Source organism: Drosophila mauritiana, chromosome 2L (genome assembly GCF_004382145.1).
Source record: "Drosophila mauritiana strain mau12 chromosome 2L, ASM438214v1, whole genome shotgun sequence".
Lineage (NCBI taxonomy): Eukaryota > Metazoa > Arthropoda > Insecta > Diptera > Drosophilidae > Drosophila > Drosophila mauritiana.
Window position 1 is genome coordinate 5719111 of NC_046667.1, and position 25274 is coordinate 5744384.

At 41.9% G+C, this 25274-nt stretch overlaps 1 protein-coding gene across 5 annotated transcripts; it reads left to right on the forward strand.

The window, feature by feature from the left end:
- Nucleotides 1–458: 458 nt before the first annotated feature.
- Nucleotides 459–25269, forward strand: LOC117150259 (trissin receptor). Of its 5 annotated transcripts, none has more exons than XM_033317058.1 (11): nt 459–578; nt 2474–2932; nt 13817–14464; nt 16860–17004; nt 18546–18705; nt 19274–19474; nt 19920–20276; nt 21319–21333; nt 21428–21687; nt 24583–24802; nt 24888–25269. In XM_033317058.1, exons 3-11 carry the CDS (start codon nt 13864–13866, stop codon nt 24936–24938), a joined length of 2010 nt encoding a protein of 669 aa, XP_033172949.1. In that variant the 5' UTR covers nt 459–578; nt 2474–2932; nt 13817–13863; the 3' UTR covers nt 24939–25269. The 5 variants fall into 5 exon arrangements, with proteins under 5 accessions (XP_033172949.1, XP_033172954.1, XP_033172953.1 ...); XM_033317063.1 differs by having other exon boundaries at nt 24867–24956; XM_033317062.1 differs by lacking the exon at nt 21319–21333.
- Nucleotides 25270–25274: the final 5 nt, after the last annotated feature.

A 25274-nucleotide genomic window follows, 5' to 3' on the forward strand; every position in this document is an offset into this window, starting at 1 on the left:
GAACTTATTATAATTTCCAACTCGTGCTGAATGATTAGTTTACTTTGACTTCCCTTCGCAGCAAAAGCAACTGCAGACTGGCAATCAAATGAAATTTGAAACCGAATATCACACAAATATGGTCTTCCCAATTCAGTGCGCCTGCGCGGTGAGAAAACACGCCGAATGCCAGCCAAAAACAGCCGGCGAAATAGGCGCCAATGTCGGAAGAACAGGAAAACTGCAATAGCAACCACAACGACGACAACAACTTTGCCACTAGTTCAAGTTCAATGCAACAACAACAGCCAGGAGCACGTGACGCACAAGTGGAAATGCAAAGGCCTGCCACAACAACACAACTTGGCTAACAGCTCTGTTAACTTGGCCAGCGCTGTCTGTCGACTGCCGCCGTTTCGGACGCCTTTCGTTGGCCCGCTTTTGCGAAACGAGCCGTCAGAATGTCGCGGCATCTCAAACGAATCGGACGCGAAATGCCAAAATCGAGCGGGAATTCGGACACAGAACTCCGGTTGATATTTGAATAATATTTTCACTCGTTTTCGTACTGAATAAGCGGAATAACCGCTCGTGGTTGTGTAAGTTCGCCGAATGTTCGGATTCGACAGGAGCTCTGTTTCTGAAATATTTATGATACTGTCAGTGCAAGTTAATAAATTGCGAAAAGCTACACCGAGTTATCGCAAGATTGAGGATCTCAAAAGTGAAATGTATACAGTTTTTGAACAGTTCATTTCGTCCGACGGATTACTCGAAAATCGCATCGAAACGAAAAATATAAAACAATTAAAAAAAAACGCTTTAACTTAAAACCATAATGTTATTTTCTAACATTTTTGTAATATCACGTCCGACTTTGGAATTTATTTCTTAAACAAGATTGAAAAATAATTTTTTTGCCCCAAAAATTAATTCAAAATAGTGTTATTATAGTGTTAATAGTGTTATAGGATAAATAATTGAACAACCACTTATCCAACTCTTTTCTAAATCGAACAAGTTTTACGGAAAGCGGTTACGCTCCAATTATATATAATTTAAAACAATCATTACCAGGTGTACAAGTAGGGAATGTCGGTTCGAACATATAGATGTCTCGCAAACGTAAATATTTATCGATTGTCATAAAACTTTGACCTTGTGAAGTGTCAACCTTGACTGTCGAACCACCATAGTTTAGCGCGAATTGAGCGTCATAATTGTTTACTCTCAGTGCAGTCAACATGTCGAGTTTCGTGCCGAATAAAGAGCAAACGCGGACAGTATTAATTTTCTGTTTTCATTTGAAGAAAACAGCTGCGGAATCGCACCGAATGCTTGTTGAAGCCTTTGGCGAACAAGTACCAACTGTGAAAACGTGTGAACGGTGGTTTCAACGCTTCAAAAGTGGTGATTTTGACGTCGACGACAAAGAGCACGGAAAACCGCCAAAAAGGTACGAAGACGCCGAACTGCAAGCATTATTGGATGAAGACGATGCTCAAACGCAAAAACAACTCGCAGAGCAGTTGGAAGTAAGTCAACAAGCAGTTTCCAATCGCTTGCGAGAGATGGGAAAGATTCAGAAGGTCGGTAGATGGGTGCCACATGAGTTGAACGAGAGGCAGATGGAGAGGCGCAAAAACACATGCGAAATTTTGCTTTCACGATACAAAAGGAAGTCGTTTTTGCATCGTATCGTTACTGGCGATGAAAAATGGATCTTTTTTGTTAATCCTAAACGTAAAAAGTCAAACGTTGATCCTGGACAACCGGCCACATCGACTGCTCGACCGAATCGCTTTGGCAAGAAGACGATGCTCTGTGTTTGGTGGGATCAGAGCGGTGTCATTTACTATGAGCTCTTGAAACCCGGCGAAACGGTGAATACGGCACGCTACCAACAACAATTGATCAATTTGAACCGTGCGCTTCAGAGAAAACGACCGGAATATCAAAAAAGACAACACAGGGTCATTTTTCTCCATGACAACGCTCCATCACATACGGCAAGAGCGGTTCGCGACACGTTGGAAACACTCAATTGGGAAGTGCTTCCGCATGCGGCTTACTCACCAGACCTGGCCCCATCCGATTACCACCTATTCGCTTCGATGGGACACGCACTCGCTGAGCAGCGCTTCGATTCTTACGAAAGTGTGAAAAAATGGCTCGATGAATGGTTCGCCGCAAAAGACGATGAGTTCTACTGGCGTGGAATCCACAAATTGCCCGAGAGATGGGAAAAATGTGTAGCTAGCGACGGATATACTTTGAATAAATGATTTTTTCTTTTTGCACAAAATTTAACGTGTTTTTTGATTTTAAAAAAAACGACATTTCATACTTGTACACCTGATAAATGCACTTGCAAAATAAGAAGCTAAAATAAGCCTTTGTTTAAAAGCCTATTTACACATATGATTTATTACAATGGAAGCATGAAGCTTTTTGCAAAAATTATATCTACTGAAAATGTTTGATATATTTTTAGAAGTGAACCACATTCGCGCCGAGCTAATTGGAATAATAAAATAATTTTGGGCACTAAACGATTGTGAAAAACGAAGGCCATCGTTACAACATGGTGGATTCGCAATGAGTGAACAGCAATTTTTGTTAATTCCAGCGCTAGACTAAATAATTGAAGCGTTAAGGGAAAAAACAATATTTTCAAATGCTATAAGCATTTCGTTCGTAAAATATCTGCGAGGAACCCAGAGGAAATGTAACCTATAAGATTCGGCGCATCGGAGTCGTACTCCTATAGACTTATACACATGGTAGTGCTTAAATTTGTGATTTAACTTGAGTGAAAATCTGGCTAATAAATTAGCAAGTTTTTTAAGGACCAATTCAAGCGAAGTTGGTAGCATATCCAAAACTTGCACCACTTAAGAAAAAGATATTAACTAATACTTAGGAGGATTTATCCTCCGATATTCAACCGCAGGTGAGAAAGTTTCAGATTAATAATTAATTCGGCTAATCTCGCAAATATGGATTATCTGACAATTTTGAGTCCACGATGTGAAGATTGCCGCATAATCGTCAGAAATCCGACTTTCCGCACGTGGAAGACAAAAATTGAGTGTTCCCACGCAATCCCGAAGAGAACAAACAAAAGTGATGGCAGCGTGTCGCAGGTGTGCCTTAGCCCATTTGATTCGGATTGCGCCTTTGTTTTTGGTTTATTTTTCCGATTTTGATTTGCCTGTGCGTGTCCCGATTAACAAATGGCAGATTTGTATTTGCACAGGTCCTTGCCTATTTGTGCCACCACCACCACCGGGCCAAAAGCAACAAACAGACAGGCGGTGGTTCATTAAGATACCTTTTGAAAAATGTGTTGACACGAGCCTTGTGATTACACATATGTACATGTTGTCCTCCACTCACATCCACTCACATTTTCCTACAGGAGAAAATTAAGTATGTCCGCAATGAAGTACGCCAGGATATTCGTAAATTATTGAATAATATGGTTTTATGGCATTCCGCAGAGCCAAAAGCTTCAGTGGAAACATAAAAACTTTATTCTAGACAGAAAAGAAAGTTTAAAGCCATAAGCTCGCTTTACAGCCATATATAAACTAGTTTTTAGGCACTGGATAACGTTGGTCATTTTGTTTCCTGCTAAATTTTATTACGGTCACAAAAGAGATTTAAGTTTTGCCTTTGTGATATTTTCTTACCGCATCCAAAAGTTGAAAACATACGACAAAACGAATGGAAAAGCAGGGATTAAATACGGGTTTGATTTAGTTTTTCAAATAATAATTTCCAACCTTACTTCGCAGCAGTAGTTTGCAACTCAGCTTATGAATCACACGCACTTAATCAACACTTTCATTTGGTTTAGCGAATCACTTAATGCAAAAACAAGGCACTCGGTGAAATTGATTTATTTTGCACTTAGAAATCGAAGTTCAAGACTCGAATCAACGGCTCTTAACAGATTAAACTTTGTCATCTGATTTGGGCATCATGGAAATCGCCTGCAGCCACCCACAAGTGGCAAAAACTAAATGAGGCGCAAATGACAAACATTGCCAACTGAACTATGAAGGTGTGAGATTGCCTCTTTTGCGCTGCGGGTCCTTTTTCCTGCCAGTTTCTGTCGACGACAGGATGCTCGAAATTCAAATACACACAGCAACATCGAATTAATTTAGGTCTGCGCCATCCAACCGTTTATTGGAATTTCGGCTTTTGCGAAGCGAACGCAAATTAATTGAATTATTTCGGATAAATTTATGAGAGTATAATCAGTTAATTTGTTACGGCTCTACGGTAGTCAAAAGCTTTTAGCGCTGCGCATTTTTTACGATTTTTATCGATAAAAACCATTTAAAACTAATTAAAAAAAGTCTGTTACAGAACTGTGCATTTTAACGCATTCCACTTAAAAGTGCAAGTACTTAGCTGGTTATTGTTGCAACTCGAAAAAAAACTGACCATATAAAATGTAATGGGGCTTATAAAGGGAAATGGTTCTGTGAACTATGTATATACAGTATACTCTTTAGTATTTACATTAGTACTTTAATTTAATGAACCCTGGCTGATTAATTAAACAGCGGAAAGCAAGGAACAAGTCTGAAAAAAATGAGAAAGAATAAAGGAATTCGAAACGAAGCAAGAGCTTCTGAAGGCTGAACTTTAATATATATTTTCCAAGTATTGTGTCGTGTTTTTCTTGAGCTTCCTGTGATAATTTCCTTCGATTTGAAAATATATATATATTTTTTGCTCTTCAAGCTCGACTTTATAGGGCAATTTTGTGAAGTAAAGCTTAGGCAGTGAACGTGAAGGTAATTTATGCTTTATTTATGCCTCGCTGCTTACGACTTTCATATGTTTGTATATATGTTGTATATGAGTTTTCTTTGCTTCAGTTGGCGGTTACAAACTTTGGTTACGAGCCTGATTCTTACCCCTTTTTCCGCTGGGCAAATCCTGCATATCTTGTAGCATATTTTTCGGCACTTGTGAGGGAAAATATAAAAACTCCTACTTAAAGCGATGTATTTTGTTTCATTGCATTCCGTGCGGTTTATTTAAGTCGTAAACCAAGAAATTTGCATTGTGAAATTATTGGGAATCTGATATCAGCACATTTTTCATCAGACGAAATTAAATTTCTTGTGAATCCTCCCCCAAGTTCCTACAATGTCTGAAAAAAGCCCACCAAACTTAAAAAATTATGTGCGTTATTTACGGTTTAAAGAGCTACCATTTATCATATCTACTGGTCTGGGGTCAAATTTTCCTCAGTTCGCCCTGTTTACATAATGACCCAAATAAACGTTTGTTGTTCTTAAGCGCCCTACAGTCGTGTACATTTTTAGAGTTCCATGTCCCGAGCTCAGCTTTTTGCCTAGCGCATATTAATGGCCGATTTGTCTGTGGCCCAAAGATATATGGGCCATTCCTAAATGGCCTGCATAAGGAGGCATACATAGGTACCTGTTTAAAAGTGGCGGAATCCAGTCAAGTCCTGTATTTTATTGCAAGTGCTTGTTCAAATTTAAAGTACGTTGTTAGGCAAACTTAAGTGTTGTTTTTCTACATTTAATCATTTCTTGAATTTAGCAGGATTTCTCAAAGGAATTGGATATTTTGGGGAGTGGGCACGCACTTTGATTTAAAATGTGGCCTCAAAAGGTCATGACTGTCATTTTAACCTTTTACGCAATCTCATTGCTATGATTCATAATCGATGCGCAATAAGAATGTATTAAAGTTCTGAATAAATAATTATTTTTATAACCGATGCTCATGTTATTTTTGCTATTTGCATGAGGAAATTTAAATTTGTTTGCTGTATAAAAAATAACAAGCATACACTTGTTTCTAAGTATTTTATGAAGGCGCTGTTGACATATAAATGTTATGTTTTTTACATTTATATTTAAATTGAAATAGGTGAGTAACGGGTGTCCAATAGTCGAGGCACTCGAACACAGCTCATGTTTCGTGTATTATTTACACAACAATCATCGGGGAATTGGAGCCAGTTTACAGCCAGGGTCAAGTCGATCGGAGTGACCTTCGTGGTGGAAAGCAGAAAACAAGCAATTCGACGACACCTCGTACTGGGCCTGGACTTTCAACTTGGCCAGGAGACAACAGCCACGTCACTCGGCCCCAAATTCGTACCGACTGTGGAGGAAAACGTCACGCCATCCTGTGGCTTCCACAATGTAATTTGCGCAATGCATTCATTAAGCATTTGCTCCTTCTTGACGCTTGGCGCAATTTTAAACTCATTTGCATGGAAAGCTGACTCCTTGCCTGCTGCCAAGGATAATTAGGTTCGCAACTCCTAATGCTGCCAGTCGGTGGCGAATTTTGCTGTGTTCCTACAGCACCGCACAAATTTATGCTAACGAACTGAAACAACAGCCAAGCGGCGAAACCGCAATCTCGTTTGCTAAAAGGAAAAGCTAAACTTTGCCCCAAATACATGGCAGTTGCCACTATAAAAGGGTCAGGTTAGATCAGGACAAAAATGGGCATTACTTCCTGTTGCCACCGGCAAAAAAAGCAGAGGAGGAGCAGGCTGAATAAGCTGGGCTATAAACCACAACAAACGTCAAAATAATTTCCGCCCTCACAACTTGACGACGTCGTGACGTAGTTGGTATAGTTTCAAAATGTTGGAAAATGCATACAAACGTAGGTGAAACAGGAAAAGTGGTAGGGAAGTTGTCTATGGTAGCCCGAAAAGAGATTCAAAACTTCACCAGCGAATCTAAACTTTTGAAGCAATAAAGTCGCGATGATTAGCTTTTAAAAATAAGTGAGTCTGTGGCTTTTCTAAGTGGTTATGGTAAATTGAACGAATAACCAAACTGCTTTTGCGTATCTATAGTGCATGATCCTTGAAATTTTCGACAGAAAACAGAAAAACCGATTGATTTGTTTCATTGCCTGTATTTATGGAGCTAACGTTTTTAGTTTGGATGTAGACCCATAGCAGATGCAGTTGCATTTTCAGGGCAATAAATCAATTAATACCACTCACAATGAATTGATTATTTCGCTCTTCTTTCATGTGCTTCTATTTCATTTGGCAATCCGACACAATAAATCCGTACTTACCCCGGAAAAACCTGAATGCCACAACTGACATCGCAGCCCGAAACATAGGACAGTGAATCAAGTGATTTCAAATTGAACGAGGTCCACTGGCCATGCGAGTTTGTGGAAAACAAAACCTATTTGGTCAAGAGAGCATTCTGCGCTACACAATTGTTGGCAAGTGGGCGGAAAGGGCAAACAAAAATGGGTTAACCCGGACGATGGTTAAAATGTTTGGGATTTTCTGTCAAGGTGCAATTGTTTCGATTACAGAGCCAGAAACACGTTTTATCCCATGCATTTCGAATGGAAGTTGTCCGATTATCGTAGGGGCCTACTGAATCTGGCCTGGAATTCTGATGTATGTCCTTCGTTTTTTATGAATTGTCCTAAGTGTACTCCTCACCGCTTCTTTAATAAAAAGATACATTTAAGAGGACATGAATCTTAACGCGCTTCCTCTTTCTTCAATTTCTAAATGTGGCTAACGGCTGGCTATTAATTTCGATGCTCTTATGCCAGCTCATAAATTGCCGTCTTCAGGGGGAGCAGAGCAAACATAAAGTACTACAGCAACATGGACAACATAAACTCGGCGAGTAAATCACATTTTTCGTTTGTGTGTTTGCATTTCGATGGCATAAATTAAATTTAACGTGCGCCAGCAATGTCAGCCCCTAAGTGGGAGGCGATGCTCAGACAAAATCAATTTTCACCATCCAGTTTTACCTGCACTTTCAGAGAAACTCTGACAAACTTACGAGCCCTATTCCCAAGGGTTTCCACACGCGGCAAGGGCTGGGGGAAAAGCTGGTTAAGGGATCTTTGCCGCAAGGACAAATGATTATGGGCGCCAGATAGCGCGTCGTACACAAAATGCCATTTGAAAAGACGCGCCGCCTTGGGGGCATATCTTCGCCTCAGCCTGGGCTTAAATGCCAGATGGGGCTTACTTAATAGATTTTCGGCATGGGTATGATGGGCTGTTTGATACGCTCTCCCAGCCTGGGAGCACCGTATTATTAAAGTCATTTATCACAAAAGTGGTGCAACTTGAAAGTATACATCCAAATTAAAGGCAGTCTTACTCCTTCAGCCCTGTGAAGTCATTCCTCTTCGGTGTTGCAAGTACCTTCCGGAAACTCTCGCATTTGCCCGACACCCGTGCACACTTTGTAATAAGGTTCTAGAATTTCAAATGAGTACGCCACAAGTTGCGCAATTTGCCGAAAAGTTTCGTGTTTCTGGTCGGGGTAATCCGCTATTAATTGAATCAAATGCCGAAACTTGGCTTATCACCTAACCCCGCCAGCCAGGCCAGGAGTCGTGTGAAAAACTTGTCAAACGCCACGGACGTGACGTTCTTCCGTGGCATTTGCCGCATTTCCCAAAGAGGAATATCGAAAGTTTGGCCAAATGTGAAAAGGTTGACTTAAAGTCATATATGACTTTGGCTGCCAAATGTCAATCACATACATGTATGTACCGTGCAGCCCAGCGAAGTTGGCCTTTCTCAGTTTATTACATCGTTGTCTGCGCGAGAGTGTGATTTCCCTGTTCCATCGAATTAAATTGATTGGCCTAATTGGCGCCCTGTTGCCAATGTGATTGGTGTAACTTGCAGGACTGGCAAATATATTCCAAGCCATGTGGATGGCCTTCTGCTATTCTTGGCCATCGTGTCTTTATGACTTGGCACATGTTGCGTATTGTTTTTTCTTCGATTAGTGAGTGGGCCAGACGGCATTCAAAATAATGAATTGCCGTGAGCAGTTTGAGTATTGGTCTTGTTCTTGTTATTCGCAAGTGCTTGATTAATTTTCCAGCGAAAAGTTTTTCCGCCCCACACTCATACCCCAGCTGTCTGGCCTTCATAATTATAATGTAATATTTATGGGGCTGCCGGCGACCGACCATCCTGACCGACACTTGAGTATGATGAATGTCCTCAACACATTTTCAAGGCTCGCCCCGTCCATTGTTTCAATTCCTATCTTTAGTTGTGGTCTTGCCTAATTAATGAGCTCTAGGCCTCCCGAGCACTCACATTCCACGTACAGGACCTTCTCGGCTACATCACAATACACTGGAGCCTTGAGCCATGAGCCCGTATATATCCTGCTCCTTCGAAGTGGCAGCTCACAAGTGTCGTTGCCTCTGGGAATTCGCCTGCTGCCTTCCCTTTATGTTGCCTGTCACATTAGGACTCGTTTAAAAGCGAGTCAGGCGGAGTTGTGGGAATGTTTGGCCATAAATGGAAAGTGCCTATTATTTTTCAATTCTACGAAATGGAATGGCATTCAACATTATTTTCGGGTACTCGTTGCTGGAGCTTAAATTCCGACAATGGCATTATAGCTGTTATGTTCCAATTTTCAGTGTGGTGAATGGAATCAAATCTACTACAAGATCTACAGTGATTTTGACGCAGGAAGCTCCCAGAAAATAACTTTCGTTACTGGGCGAAGTTAATCTTTCAAAATCAACCTATACATCTGTTTAAGCCTTGAAGCATCTTAAGGATAAAATACCTAATAAAATAACTGCAACCGATTGTAAATTCGGCCAATAGAGCAACATTGCACAGCTTTGGTTTTAAGCCAAGTTGCAACCATGGAGCCGTCATTTGAGCCATCTACGTAATCGGATCGCATGTTGGCTCCCTTTTGATTGCGTATAAAATAGGCAATAGCTGTTTTGAGACCAGTTTCGCTTTTGCGGTTTTTGAATGTTACCATTTGTATTTCAACCCAAATGAAACTGAATCCAGAAGGGTTTGCTGGGGCCGCAAACGCTTGAAATTGATTTGTGTCGGAGATTGGAGCTAGAGTGGCTCGTTGTAAAAGCTTATCCGGGTCCCAAATGGCAACCAGCCAGTTTATTGGTTGGCCAGCGAAAACTTGGAATTTTTTAATAAATTTTAAAGGCCCTTCGATGTGGTGTTCATTTTCCCGCTGCGAAATCCCAGGGCTTAGTCCTTCGCGCATATCGCTGCCATTTCCGGCCTTCGCCCTCCAATTTTCTCACGCTTGTCTCGCGCCCACAAGCACGTCATATATGTAAGACCCGAAATTCCCCAAAGTCAAAAGTTGCTCCATTCTGAATCGAATTTTCCAGTGGGCACCACTTTTCGGTTGGAAAAGTTGGTGCTCCAACTGCCGCGAGCAGGCGCCGAAAACTTTGCATAATCTTCGACCACTCCGGCCGAGAACTCCTCCCCATATCCGCAATACTTGGCAGCGACTGTCATAAATTATTCGGTGTCGATGCAAAGAGTTCTGGTGGCCAGGATGGCTGAATGGAAGGATGGCAGGATGGCAGGATTCCGGGCTTGAGTTGAATGCAAATTTAAAGAAAATTGTCGCAAGAAGACGATGCCAATCGCCAATTGCCGTTTAAGCCGTATTTCATTTCGCAATCCGAGCCACATTAATTTCCCATGCCCCATAAATATGCAACTCGAGCATCTCGTGCAGCACTGTTATTGCACCAATTGGCCACCCGTCGCGATGCCGCCATTTGAGCCAATGTTGTCTGCTAAATTGGCTTCCAATAACGTGGTCCAAGCCAAAAGTGCCGTTTCCGCCGCCCGCTGGAATCCAATTCTATGCCACCCGCTAGACAAACAATAGTCCCAGTTCCCATTGCATATTTTTGGCACACAATGCCGCGGCGAGTCAAAGGACAAAAGGTGACCAAGGTTGCGGTGCGCACATTCACGGCCATCAGAGCAACCAGAGCGTGCCACCAAATCGTGAAAACGCATTTCACCTGCACCACCTTGCAGCAGGTGTCGCCTTGCAAAGTGTTGGCCCCGGAAACTGCGGCTCTCGTTGCCCCAGACCCTGAAACGTATCAAAAAATAGGAATGCATATATGAGGTTTCAGGTTAGTTCTTCTTTAAAGGTGCGTCAATAAATCCGAGCGGGGAATAAATTAAAATGCTAGAAAATAAGGGACATACTGTTTTTGATATAAGCAAATAATCACAAATTAAAGTAATATTTTAGCATTAATAAAGCAAAATACGGACCATAAGACATATTATACCATTCGTAATCTCATTGCCTGTCCGTTTTTCTGTCCGTTTGTCTGTCCGTCCATTGCTCTGTCCGTATAACCGACGAGGCTTTGGGGTGTACATACGAGTTAAAAAGTTAGAATCTACCAACAAATTGTTCTGTGCCTGCACCGGCTCATGAGAGTTTAGCTCTCAGAAAATAACAAATAATCATCGTGGTGCAATGCAGTTGGTTTTTTGTTCCAACCAACAACAAATTGATAATAAACCAATTAAATTAGAGATTTTTAAAGGGGCATAAGAACAAGCTAAAGAAGATGCAAAACAATTTTTTTTTTAATTTCTCAGCTTGCCAAAAATTTAATATTTTTTAGAAGCAAAATTCATTGCTGTCCTGAGAGCCTCTTCCATTTTCCCACCTAACTAGTCGCCCCATTTCCTTTCAGCACTGCTGGGAAAGTGCCGTCGCTGTGGGAAGGCATTTTTCACTTGGTTCTTGTCGGCACACTCAATTACCACCTAATGTCCTGACTTGAGCGCAATTTACGCAAACATTCGGATGCGGATTGGGTGGGAAAGTGGCTGGCAGATAGGAAAATGGGAACCGAATTCCAATTGCAACAGCCTCGCACACACACAACTGAATGCAACATGCATTCACATTCTGCAATTTTGGCTGCCGTTGCTCTGCCCACAAGAAGAGGAAATAATATTTTTCCGCAATTTGCTCGCTATGTGAGCAAGTTGTAATGACTTTTCTTTTTTCCTATTTGTTTTCTGTCTGCAGAACGCAAAAGAAAAGACAGTTCTTTGGTGTTCTTAGTTCTGTTTATGCTTTCCATTTGCACTGCAGTCATTGATTTTCAAGAAAAGCTCCGTAAGTGTAAGACTTTAAATATCTATTTATGGCTTATCTCGAAGCTGTTCAATATTCTAGCCAATTACTCAAGTTTTTGAAAAAGACTACTTGTCAAAAATAGAATTCTTAAGAAATCAAAAACTAGCGTTGTTATTTGCCAATGTATTGCAGGGTTGAAATCCCCTGTGGCAATTGAATAAAGTCGAAAAGGAAGCACCCATTGCACTAGCGGCTGGTTTTTTAATTAAATCAGTATCAAGCAAATCAATTTAGAAGCAGAAGACCCGGCAAACGTCGCTTTTCATTTGTCTCGGGCTTAGGGCTCCTTAGCGGCTGCAACTCAAAGCCACTTGCCTCATTAGAGCACCAAACAATTTCCGTATTTCCGTTCCGGAAGTCGTCGGCAGCGCGACAAACCCTTCTCACTTTCTTATTTAACCAACTATTTGCTACTATTTTCTTAAAAGGCGTTTAAAATGCAGTCAGCGAGTCAATCGTAAATTCTAGCAAGTAAAGTAAAGAATTTAGAGTGCAATTCCGACTTAATGTCTTTAGCGCTAAGACTTCGATGTGTTTGTTTATACTAAGTTGGAATTCGACGAGGGACTGTCTTTCTCTATTCATTTGAAATGTCAATCTCTCGCGTAATTGAATGTTGAGTTCTAGTTAAATCACTTAATTGCAAGTAACTGATGTAGGCAAGATATGCAAAAGGGTCGATATTAAGAAGAATTCTCATTGCACATTTCAAGCCAATTAGTGATTTGTGCTGAAACTTGTTTCTTCCACTCAGCAAAGTATATTTAATGGCTTTAAACATTACTTTAAAGTAAAGCTTTAAAGCTCAACATAATGGTTTCGTGTTCATTTTATAACATTTTAACTTAATAGCCATTTTCTGCGCATATTGCCTCAGTTGGAAATAGATATCAAATGAAAACTTATAAGATTTAAGGCTTTAAAGTGCAGATTTCCTAGACTTTCATTTCGTGGATTATCCCCACAGATTTTCATGGATTTCTTTAAAATGCTATGCTTGCATGATACCCCTTAAAGCGCCTCTAAATATGGGCGCATAAGAATCGAGGGTGTTAATTACTTGACAGTCTTTATGTTTGCGCATGTTTGATGTAGTGAGTTTGCATACGAGTGTCTATTAATTAGAGCACGTACACGAGCCCAGAGAGCAATAATCAAAGATGGAAACGGTGGAGATGGGATCAGGGTTGAGGGGGGGAGATATGATATCGCCAACTGCACTCGCGTAATTAGCAACAAAGCGTTGTGCATATTAAAAATAGCAAAGTGGCAGCCATATACATAAATATTGGATGGAATGAGCAGTGATTGCGTGCGTGGCAAATGGAAAATCATAATTTCCCTCCTTTTCTTTTTTTGACTAGTGCAGACAAATGTTTTAATTATGTTCGTTATTAAAGGCGGCTTAATTAAAATGTCCACTCAAACAGCTATAGCAATAAGTATCCGACGACTTGTGTAGGCGGCTGCGAGATTTTCAGGAGGGCCACGTTTAATTGCCGCAGGACATAAGAGACGTGACTTCGCCGTTAATGAACTCAGCCTGTCCTTCGGAGTCCTTCGACTACATCAAAAAGTAAACGTGTGCATTGGCTTTAAAAATGGCTTATGAACCATTAATGCGGACTTAACCAAATGAGATTAAGGCTAAAAACCAATGTTTCTGCTTTAAGAATTATCATAAATGCTCCTTCTTTGAAAAACAGAAAAGATTTCAAAAACAACATAAATGTAATCAAAACTTTTAAGCAACTGGCTTGTGAATGCTTTAAGGAACCGCAGACAAGAACTAACTGAATTCCATCGCACTCTTTTGTCTTTTGTCCTTGCAGCTGCGTCCTTTATTGGCGGCCCAAGGAGTCGTCGCCACACGCACCAAATGATTATGACGATGATGCAGACGGGGAGGTCCTGGCAACAGGAATCGGATGCGGAGCAGCGAAAACAACATAAGCAGCGATGGCGACCTGATGGGGCACACATATCAGCGGCTTACGACCTCAACAGTGATAATGACGACGGCCACCACAGGGTGGTGCATAATCAAAACAACGGCAGCCCAAACAGCTCTCCGAATAAGAGCACTTCCGCCTTCCGACAGCGGCAACCGCACCGCCCACCCACCGGACAACAACCGCCCCGGCTGCCCTGTGCCGTAACCCACTTCTCCGGACACTGGACAACGCTGCTCATCCTGCTCACTCTGCTCTCCGCCTCGGCGCTGACAGCCTCCGCCAATGTCACCAGCACCATCAGTCCGCCCATCAACGGCAGCAGCACCGATTACATCCTGCTCTATGGCGACTCCACCACACCCCTCGTGCCCGCCCTGACCACCGGACTCTCGGGGGACGGAAGTGGTGCGGTCATCGAGGACGAGGAGGATGCGGAGAAGGCCAGCGAGTACATCTTTGATCGCACCGATGTGCGCATAATATTCATCACACTCTACACACTGGTGTTTTGCTGCTGCTTCTTTGGTGAGTAGTAGACTTGGACTTATCTCATTCTAATAGCTGAAGTGATTTAATTACGAAATTATTGATTTGGAAACTTTAGCCCGTCAGCTATGCATATTATGGCCTTTGGTCATAACTTTAATCTAATTAAGAGATAATAATAGCAAAAGTTTTCAGGCAACATTTCTCTATGTGCACCTACAACGTTTTTCCTGTGTATATAGTGCTTTGCTATATACACAAGATTTATAGTTCTCATACGCATTAATCAGAGCAGGGCTCGATGTTATGTTTGATTGTGCAGCATGTAGCATGATGGGGCACAAAGGCCTGCCGAAACATACGTGAAAGCAAAGAAAAGACAGCCTGCCGGCCGTTTGCGGTGCCCCAGGGACATCTTTCTGGGTCGACCAGGATGTGCAAACTTACTGCTGACTTGCCAATTACTCAATGCCCTGCTGTTCGGCTTATGTTGTGTTTTTGTCCAGTCTGCCTAGTATTTAAGTACATTCAGTTCTTCTCCACTCTGCTCTTGGCCATTTGGCTCTGGTCGCAGCAGGAAAGTAGGCAAAGTACTAATAGTTATGTTGCGAACATAGAGAGCATAATACTCAACCTGCTAGCAATTTAAATGTGATATTTTTTAGTGTTGCAGTTTCTAACTTTTAAGCGGTTTAAAGAATCTAAAATAATAGAAAATATCGATCTATTTACGAACCCATTTTCCATTTTATGCGGAATAAATTAGACAGTCTTCCTCCTCAACAACAGACTTTTTTGTTCATACACACTCGCACAACACTCATACGCCCCATGTGGCGCATTATAATGAAAACATTTTATTGATAGCGCCCATTAGGCCATTTGCTATTTGTTTCTGCAATGCTTAATTGCAGACATACAAACACACACACACAAGTACGGAATGTCCTTTAACTTTGCGTCTTATCTGGGTGCGGGTGCGAGTCCGGATGGTTAGAATCAATTACGTTAGTCGTTCGATTGGGCTCTTTGCGGGTGTTGGCCAATCTCGGCCATCGTCAGTTGTAGGCTTTATTACCCGCAGTGACACCAGCATGCACAATAAAGCAATGGAACATGTGTAGTCGCCATTCCGAATGGCGTCTAAACGCCGCCCCCACCGCACAGACATGGGCGTGGCCGGCCATTGTGCGGACAATTGCAAAGTGTAAGCAACTCGGTTGGTTTCACTGGCGCCCGGAATGTGGGCGTAAACGATGGGGGTGGGCGCAAGGACGAACAGCGCCACACTAAATTTACATCGGGCGGACACGTTTAAAGCTTCCGTTTGGTTACTTCTTTGTTACCGTCACTTGAACAAGATACCTTATTGTCATATTCAAATGGCAATGCTTGGATGGCAGTAACCTTGGCGATAGAACAATATCATAACAGTTGTGAGGGGCGAACGCAACTAGTTGGTATCCTATAGATAAAATCGAAATTTGAGGTGCACTTCAAGAACGAGCAATCAATGGTTTAGCTGTTCTTAAAATGATAACAGGTTAATTAGTCTAACTAATTCAAGAAAACTACAGATTTCTAGAGCTAAAGCATAAATGCATATATGTATCTATGACTATGTATCTCGAATACACCGCTGAAACTTTGAAATACTCTCATGCAGTTTCTTTTCCTTCCTATCGAATTTCAGAGCACGGCTTGTAGTGTTGCACGTTTTTCGTATTTTTTGGCAGCTCTGGCTTGTTTTTTCCATTTTCCTTTTTTTTGTACTCCCATTTCCTGTCACCCTGCCCGGTGTAATTAAAAAAGTTTTTCCCGACATTTGCTTGCCATGTGAGGCTCCAGAAACAAATGCGTTACATTGTGGACCATACGATTGTAAAATAAATTTTAAGTGCAGAACCAGCCGTAACTATAAGATGTTTGTAATAATATTTAACTTTTCATTGTAACTCTGGTAAAGTCAATGTTTTCTTTTTCCAAGTTGGCCAATAAAAAGGGCATAAAGCAAAGTGAAAACTTTAGTGCTCTCAAAGTACTTTTATGAAAACATAAACTTCATACTATATATTTTATTTAAATATTTTGGATTTTCTATCCATTGTTTTTCATTTAATTTCTTAAACAAACAATTTTTGATGCACTACAACTTCTGTTGATTTTAATAAACGATTTAAAGCTTACATGCATTATTAGCTATGTACATGTAATTACCTATATTTGTATTAAAGGGCATACTTAATAAATTGAAATTCTGGAAAACACTCATATATGTGAAAAAATGCGTACTAATTTATTTAGCAATTTAGCGCACAAATATTGTGCTAAGTTCGTTAATCTTTAAAGTGCATTTGTGACCACAGCACAATTAAACGTTGGTACGAAACTCTATATCTTCTAATTCCGCATTGTTATTTTGTGAATTTTTCAGGTAACCTCCTTGTTATTTTGGTGGTCACATTATCACGACGACTGCGCTCAATAACCAACTTTTTCCTGGCCAACTTGGCGTTCGCCGACTTCTGTGTTGGACTCTTTTGTGTGATGCAGAATCTGTCCATCTATCTGATAGAGAGGTGAGTGACAGTTGGGTAAAAACAACATTATTTCAGTATTAAATTAACGTTTCATTATGCACGAGCGGAGCTGCAAAATTCTCGGAAAGCATATACGAAGAATACGTGAACCAACTGCACTGTTAGTTTTTAAAGTCAGTTTTTATACGCAAACAATTTAAGTGAAGCATTTATAGAAAAGTTTATTCTAGCTGACAATGCTACATTTTTGAATTGAAGAGTAGTTATAGTAGGTTAAAAATTAATACAATACAGATAGTAGAATGTTGAATGGTCGATTAAATTGATTTATTTATCCGCAGCAGAATTTGGCTGAAACGGTGTCAGACTTCTCAATGTGCCTCGAAAACAAAGCCCCAAAAAAGTTTCAACTTTCAACCGTGAAAAATTTACGCCGGCTGTCACATAAAGGAAACTAAAACTCCGCAGGCGTCACTTTCACTTCAGGCTTTTCAGGCTTTTATCCCCGCGCTCCGCTTTCACTCCAATCATGTTTATTTGCATTGTGTTTCCTTAACTTTCACAAAAAACACGTCGCAGTGACGTGTTCAGAAAAAATAAGAGCACACATATAAAGCGAGGAAAATTCAAACAAAGAAGCCTTTTTCAGATTTGCAGGGCAAATTAAAAAAGTATTTTGACAAATGAGTTCGGCTTACAGTTTCTGTGAGTTATTTAATTTAAAATTTTAATTTGCTTCATTAATTTAAATTGAAGCAATGCATATAATTTGTGTTTTATTAAAAGCTATGTTCTATACATTTAGAAAAAAAAGTAATTACCTATCTCATTAGAATTCTTGAAATGGCCAGTTATGCACTTAATAATAAACAGGCATAATGATTTATTTGCATTGCCGATTTAAAATCCTGAAATTGGTTTGCACATTTTCCATTTCAATTTCTAATATGCTTTTTGTGGCCAAAGAACTAAATTATTGAGATGACGCATGATCTGTGTTTGGCATAATTTTAGCTAAATTATGCGCACAACTTGACACCCACCAGAAATCATATGCAAAATGAGATGAGATTACGAAAAATCATAATTTATGCATTCATAATTTAATTCATATTTATATGTGCGGCAAACGGCTGCCAGTGACAATTTAATTTAATGATTATAAAAATCAAGCTATTATGTTAAGGAAAGATTTTTTCCCTTTTAAAGAGAGAAATTGAATCACCAGGCAAATGGGGAATCTTTTTAAGATACGCGTCATCCGAAATCTTGGCGACAACCTTCAGGATTATTATGCTTATTATAGTATTATTGGACACATTTAAACGCATGAGTGCGAAATTACGTGGCATTGCTAATAACGAGGCACAAATGCGGCTTTCGAATGTAATTTCAGCCAAAATAGTAATAAAAAGGAAAAAGCTTTGCGCACCATAAAATACTAAAGACACCTTAATGTCGCATTAGTTTTGGCGGGCGTGTGTCATAACATTTTATGTGGCTGCCACCAATATTGCCAAGTATCTGCTCTTTAAAGAGCGAAACTTTTCGCCCATAAATAATTATTAATGTCCTTTCAGCTGGGTCTTTGGCGAGTTCCTCTGCCGCATGTACCAGTTTGTCCACTCCCTGAGCTACACGGCCTCCATTTTCATCCTGGTTGTCATCTGCATGGAGCGCTACTTCGCCATCGTACACCCCATCACCTGCAAACAGATCCTAACTGCGGCTCGTCTGAGGGTAAGTTCTAACCATAAACCTCATATTCACGGCCAGTAATAGCCAAGTATGCATTTTAAGTGAGGTCTATGTGTTGCCCTTTTTAGTTCAAATTCCCAATTTGATGGGTCAAAAGCGGTGGCAACCCGTTTATGTATTGTTTTTGAGACATTCTCGCAACTTTGATAACTTCATTTGAATACAATTTGCAAGCTAATGAAACTTATTAGACCGAGCCCGGAGACTCATGCAAATTAACCGGCAGAACAGAACCAACTCGAAAGGCTTAATAAGCCGTGGGCATAACTTTGTGGCTGGAAAAACTTTTCCGCACTCGGAAGGGGTGATGGATGGAGGGGTCGCACCCAAAGGGGTGAACCACATAGCCCGGTTGTTTCATCACAGCCAGACAAAAAATACGTTTCGGTAATGACGATTGCACTAATTAAACTACAAGAGACATAAAGACAACGAAATGGGCCATCCATTAACATGCAAATTCAGTGTGTTCATTCGCAATTTAACAAATTGTTTGCGTGTTTGGCAGCCCAGCAGACAAAACAAAACGTCAATGCGTGTTTTTTTGCAGATGGTCATTGTCACAGTTTGGATTACATCGGCAGTTTACTCCACGCCCAAGTTTGTTTTCAGCAAGACCATTAAGAACATCCACACGCAGGACGGCCAGGAGGAGGAGATTTGTGTCCTGGACCGCGAGATGTTCAACTCCAAGCTGCTGGACATGATTAACTTCGTGCTCCTCTACGTTATGCCGCTCTTGGTGATGACGGTAAGTGTAAAATATGATACGTAGCTTGAAGTTAATAATTATGTTTAACCAATCCTTGGACAGGATGTTCATAAATTCATTGGCAATCCAAAAGTGTTTCCTAGTCACGTAACCTAGCATTGAGCAGACTATAATTAATAATTAAATTTGATTAAGAAACAGGGAGTATGAAAGTGATTAATTATATTAATAATTACTATCTTTCTAATGAGATAAAATATAAATAACTTTGGGTGCATAATGATTAATCTACGAAATGATTTTTCTTTGTCTGTTTAAAAACTGATGGATGGAAGTGTAGATTTCGCAACATTTTTTTAACTGCTCCATTTTTCAATTTCTTGTGAGAAATTTGATAAGAATTGAGCAGCTTTTTGCATAAAATCGCCCCTTGTTCCGCAATGAAATTTGAATAATGAAATTAACGAACCCATTTGCATTGCAGGTGCTGTACAGCAAAATCGCCATCGCCTTGTGGCGCAGTTCGCGCGGCCTCACGCCGCATGTGGTGCAGCATCAGCATCAGCATCAGCAGCCGCAGCAGGCATCCTGCCAGGACATTGGCATGGGTATGCACAACAGCATGTACCACCACCATCAGCACCACCATCACCACCACCACCAGCACCACCAGCTGCAATCGGCGGCTGCGTCGGCAGGAGTGGCGGGAGTGGGCTTGGGTGGTGGTGGCGGGGGCGGTCCTGGTCCGTCACTCGCTTCCGGCGGCAGCAGCACCACGTCCTTGTCCCGCAAACAGAGCAGTAAATATGAGAAGCGCGGCGTCAGCATCACGGAGAGCCAGGTGAGCTGCCAGGCGGACACTGCATCGGAAAATTCGCAGGTTGAGCAAGGAGGAGTAGCCTTAAAAGCCTAACAATGGCCATAAACCGAACGTGGAGTCGAACCTTTGTTCCCTAATTGGCCAGAACGGCTTTAACTTCGATTGAGTTCGCACGTGCTGTGTGGTAAATAATGTTTCTTGAAAATCACATCGCCATCCGAGCACTAATTTATTAGATACACCATTTGCCGGCCTGGCCAAGTTGGCAGTCGTAAAAACTTTACCCGGCGCTGTTATTCCCGCACTTTCGCCGGGCCAAGTGGCACGGTGCTCGGAGCAGGTGTCAATTCACATTAAGGCCATCGCAGTCCTTGCCACAAACTCGGCCACCGATGTGACACCTGGAGTGTGGAGTGGTGGAGCGAAGTAGCCACCGGCACAGGGCGAAACTGCAAGTGCGAGGCCAAAGTTATGGCAAAAGTGTTTTTTTTTTTCCATTATCGGTGGCCGGACAGCAGGTTCAATTGGTCGGGTGCACCATGGCGTATTTCTTATTTCGAGCTTGACAGCAGCTTTGCCACACAAACTGGCACACACATCATTGTTCTTGATCAGCATCAGCAGCTCACTTTGTCAATAAAAGCCGGCGGGTGAAAATCGAGAATTTGTGACACGATGACATTCGGAAAAGTTGTGCAACTGCCGCAGCTTGAAAATTGGTAACCACCAAAGGCAAGGCCCTTGCATTTTTTAATATCCATCGAAGTATCAAATGTCAGGAGCACTGGTTCGATTTCCGTATGTTTTCCGTTTTAAAAAGTCGCAAAACTGGAAGTTTGGGAAGAAAATCAATGGCGGGCACACCTCTGAAACTTTTACATAACTTTCGTTTACGCTGTTCCTTAACCTATGACCCCGATATACACAGATAACAACCTAACTATCTTTTTGTTGAACTCTTTTCTCTCTCTACCTTTCGTTTGATCAATAAAACTCTGTGCTCCCCCTCTACTAACCCCCCAATTATAACAACAACCACACACAACCCCACACCACAAATTAGCTCGATAATTGCAAGGTAGGTTGTAATCGAATATCGAAATCGATATGATAATGTTCGACATTTGCTGCGGCCAGCGACCTAATGCCATTACACCTGTTAATCCGCACAGGTTTCCCTGGAGGCCGATCGTCCCATTGTCAGTGCCTGCCGCAAGACGAGCTTCTACCACCACGGCCACGCCCACCACCAGCGGGCGGGCAACACCTCAGTGGGCGGCGGCGGAGGCGGGGCCGGAGCCACCCACATGTCCCACTCGTCCAGCAACGTCCTACGCGCCCGGCGCGGCGTTGTCCGCATGCTGATAATATTCGTGCTGACATTCGCCCTCTGCAATCTGCCGTATCATGCCCGCAAAATGTGGCAGTACTGGTGAGTAGTAACACCCTCCACCCGCCACCCACCATCACAATCCAATCCGCAACCGAATCCGAATCCCTAGCCCTATCCCTTACCGCAAGCCATTCATCAGCCCACACGGACTGAGTGTAAACAATATTTTATGGTATATTGCACCGGCAATCGGCGGGAATTTGCATAGTCGTCCCTTGGACGGGAAATTAACATCTGCGAGTGGGCAGATAAGCCCTAGATGGCTTCCTGCTGGAATCGAGGCTGGTAAACAATTAAGTCATCAATGCAGCCTGCTTTGCCGCTGGCCTAAATGATTTTAAAGCGGTCTTCCGTTTTCCAATCCCAATCCCAATCCCAATCCCATCCCAAAGACGCCAGGTTCGCTTTCTTCTCGCCTTTCAAAAGCGGTCGCCAACAAAAGTCCGTTTTAGCCAGCCCTTTGGCTATCAGTTCCGCTTCCGGTGGAGCACTTTCGAATGGGTGGACGGAACGCTTAGTTCGCTTTGAATTCGGGCACTTTGGTTTTTCCGGCTGGCGGGAGTCGTGGGCGGATAACTTGATAAGTGAGTGGGCGGTGGGAGTGTTGTTGTTTGCCAAATCGAGGAGGAGTTAATTGCTCCCTGGGTAGAGTTAAAAACGTGCACTTAAGCTGCTGACTGCTGTAAATTGGAAATAAAAGAAATGCTGCAGAAATGTCCTTTAAGCGACAATTGAAAGGCAAAAGATTGATTGAAGATGGGAAAAGTCATCAAGTGTGAAAATCTAGAGCCATTGGCAATTTTTGGCACGTAAGAGAAACGTTTTTATTTTAGATACTTGGCATGCAGATTTTACTAACCCAAACATTTTTGAGTCAATTGTAAATTGGAAAGCATTTTACATGCCAATGTCCAATAAATCCAATTTAATGTTCATAAGTTCATGTTTTTTGTGAATAACTGAAATACATATCGATCTTCTAGTACTCATTAGTGCAAATATCAAGTGTAATTTTGTAGCAACGTGTAAGAAAATTCTTCGCTGCAGATTTGCAACGTTGCACTTTTGGCAAACGCAACAAAAATGAAAATGTTTTTGAATTTTCGTTCGAGCACTCAATTTGCACAAATGTAAAACGAATGGCGGACAAATAAATATAAATAATATTTGGCCAAATACAAGAGAAATGGATTTCCACATCGCCACTTTTCCCGCAGTGCCATAATTGAGATTTATGTCTAGCGCGACTGGGCAGTGGGACTTGTTTACTTGTCTGAACTTTCAGCTTTTATTTATTTGAAGAATTGGACGCCCAGGGATATTGGTATTGTTAGGTGGAACTGAAAGTGATTGCACACTCCGTAATATCGGGGAATTTCAAGACCAGTTAAAAAAAGTATAAAGTATATTCACTCTTGTTTTTCTGAAGAAATGAAAACATTTTCCGTGTCACGAGGACAGCACAAATCGGATGCGAAATCCAGCTGATCCAATGGCCACATTATCATACAGCTGTTATTGCCGCACAAAGCGGGCACGTCCGGGTAATTGCCACGCGCTTACATTTGCCGGCAACTGCAATGCGTTGGGTCAACAAGGTTGGGTGAGTCGGCGGGCGACATGGAGTGCCACGTTTTCATTATTAGCTCGAAAACCCCTTTGTGCCGCTAGTCCGCTGATAAGGATAACGATGTCAACTGCCAGCAGCTGGCAACTGCGACTCATTAGACGGAATATGCAGCACATTGCGTCTACAAATGGCGGTGCCCAGAGTTGGGCTCTTCATTTCGTGGCTCCCGCCCCTTTTCGGAGTGACATTTACATTTGGCTCGAAGCTGGGCCTTTGCCAACGGTTGCTAAGAGCCACTTTAGTTCTCAAGCAGCGGCCAAAGCAAAGCGAAGGCCATTCAAGTGGCCCAATCAGTTGGCCAACTCTTTCCGTGAACTGAGCCAGTTGCAAGTGCAGGGCGAGTTTTTAGCGACCAGCAAGTACAGGACAATTTGACAGTTGCTCCAAAGTTCGCCTTGTCCAAGCCAAAAAAAATTACAAGAGTAACAAAAAAAGCTGTAGATGAAGATGGAGGTGGTGGGAATACCTTGTCTTCTTTAAATATTGTTCTGCGTGGAAAGTTCGGGGCAAAGTTTATGTTGCATACTTGCAGGCGGCGAGAAACTTTGCTCTTGCCCGAATTCCCCAATCCATTAGGCAAGTTTTCGAGACCTCCTTGCTCCCAGACGGCCAAAAACAATACTGCCAGCAGCAGCTTAATCACCTGGACACTTTCAAAAGTCAGCACCTTTCTACGACACTCGTCGTATATTTAGAGTGTTGCACAGGGAAAAATTATGGAAGTGTTAACTAATTACTAGTAAATCAAAGCTGCCAAAAAGCGCATTCTTTAGGGCACAAATTGGTTAAAATCATACCAATAAATAGCAGATTTTACATATACTTTTTTCTTAAATAAGATGACTCCTTCAGTGCATTCGTTAAATGATGGCTTCTAAATTAAAGTAGCTGCAGTCCTTGCGCAGATTTGAATCAAGTGTCTCTCTAATTAAATATAAATTCCACAGTGTGTCACTTTATTTCTTGCATAATTAATGGGTTCACTAGCGTAGTTTGGCTCATGAATTTATTAGGGGGAAACACAAACTTGTCGTATGGAAAAGCGTTTGAGGCGGGAGAGAATAAATAGAATAAATTCGAATTGCGCAAACTTTTCACCGGCCAAGTTTAGCGTTGGATGGCTCTAAAATTGTAAACTACTGGGGGGACAGCCCCCAGAAGTCTGTTCAATGGGGAGTGTTTATCCAACAGATGCTGATTTGCATACACGCAGAGCACACATTGTGCCGAACATAATATATATAATATATAATATATATATAGCTATAGAGCAGATAGTTATTTCCATGTATATGCATTTGCAGGTCACGTTCGTATCGCGGTGATTCCAATTTTAATGCGCTGCTAACACCGCTCACCTTTCTGGTCACGTACTTCAATTCGGGCGTAAATCCCCTTCTCTACGCCTTCCTCAGTCGCAATTTTCGGAAGGGCATGAAGGAGCTGCTCCTCTGCTCCTGGAAGAAGGGCAAGGGCAAGTCCTCCTCCAACTCATCGATGCACCACAAGCGCAAGGCGCTGCAGGTGAGTACAATTGCCGACTTCCCGGCCACCGGCATTTGGCACCTGACATTAGACGCGTAAACAGTCCGCCGTCTCCACCCCGTAGACCCACTCGCTGCCCACGGACACCACCCACATTGGGAACGAGCAGCTATGATGGCCACGCGGCTGGAGGAGGCCCCTCAAGCTCTTCGGGCGCCGCTCCTAGAACGCAGCCCATCGAAGGATGGACCCACTTCCTGTCCGTTAGCTAGTACTTCATTGTGATCTTGGTAGCCAGCCTATCGCTCGGATCGAGTCGGCGGCCAAAGCGGAACTGGTGTCAAGTTGTATTGATAGAGTAAGCCAATTCTTAAGAGAAAACCAATTAAATTACATGCAGCTCCTGGAGCATTGCTCTCAAGTTCTTAGTCTAAGGATATGATTTAATGCGAGTCTGCATCAATAAATAAATTAAGCAGCAAGGATCATTACTGCTTGAAAATAGATATAT

Excerpts from the sequence above, each read along its gene's own strand:
- LOC117150259 (XM_033317058.1), top strand. The coding sequence starts at position 13,864 with ATGATTATGACGATGATGCAGACGGGGAGGTCCTGGCAACAGGAATCG. Across the intron at positions 19,475-19,919 it reads TGCCGCTCTTGGTGATGACG|GTGCTGTACAGCAAAATCGC; the intron begins GTAAGTGTAAAA and ends TTTGCATTGCAG. Across the intron at positions 21,688-24,582 it reads CGCAAAATGTGGCAGTACTG|GTCACGTTCGTATCGCGGTG; the intron begins GTGAGTAGTAAC and ends ATGCATTTGCAG.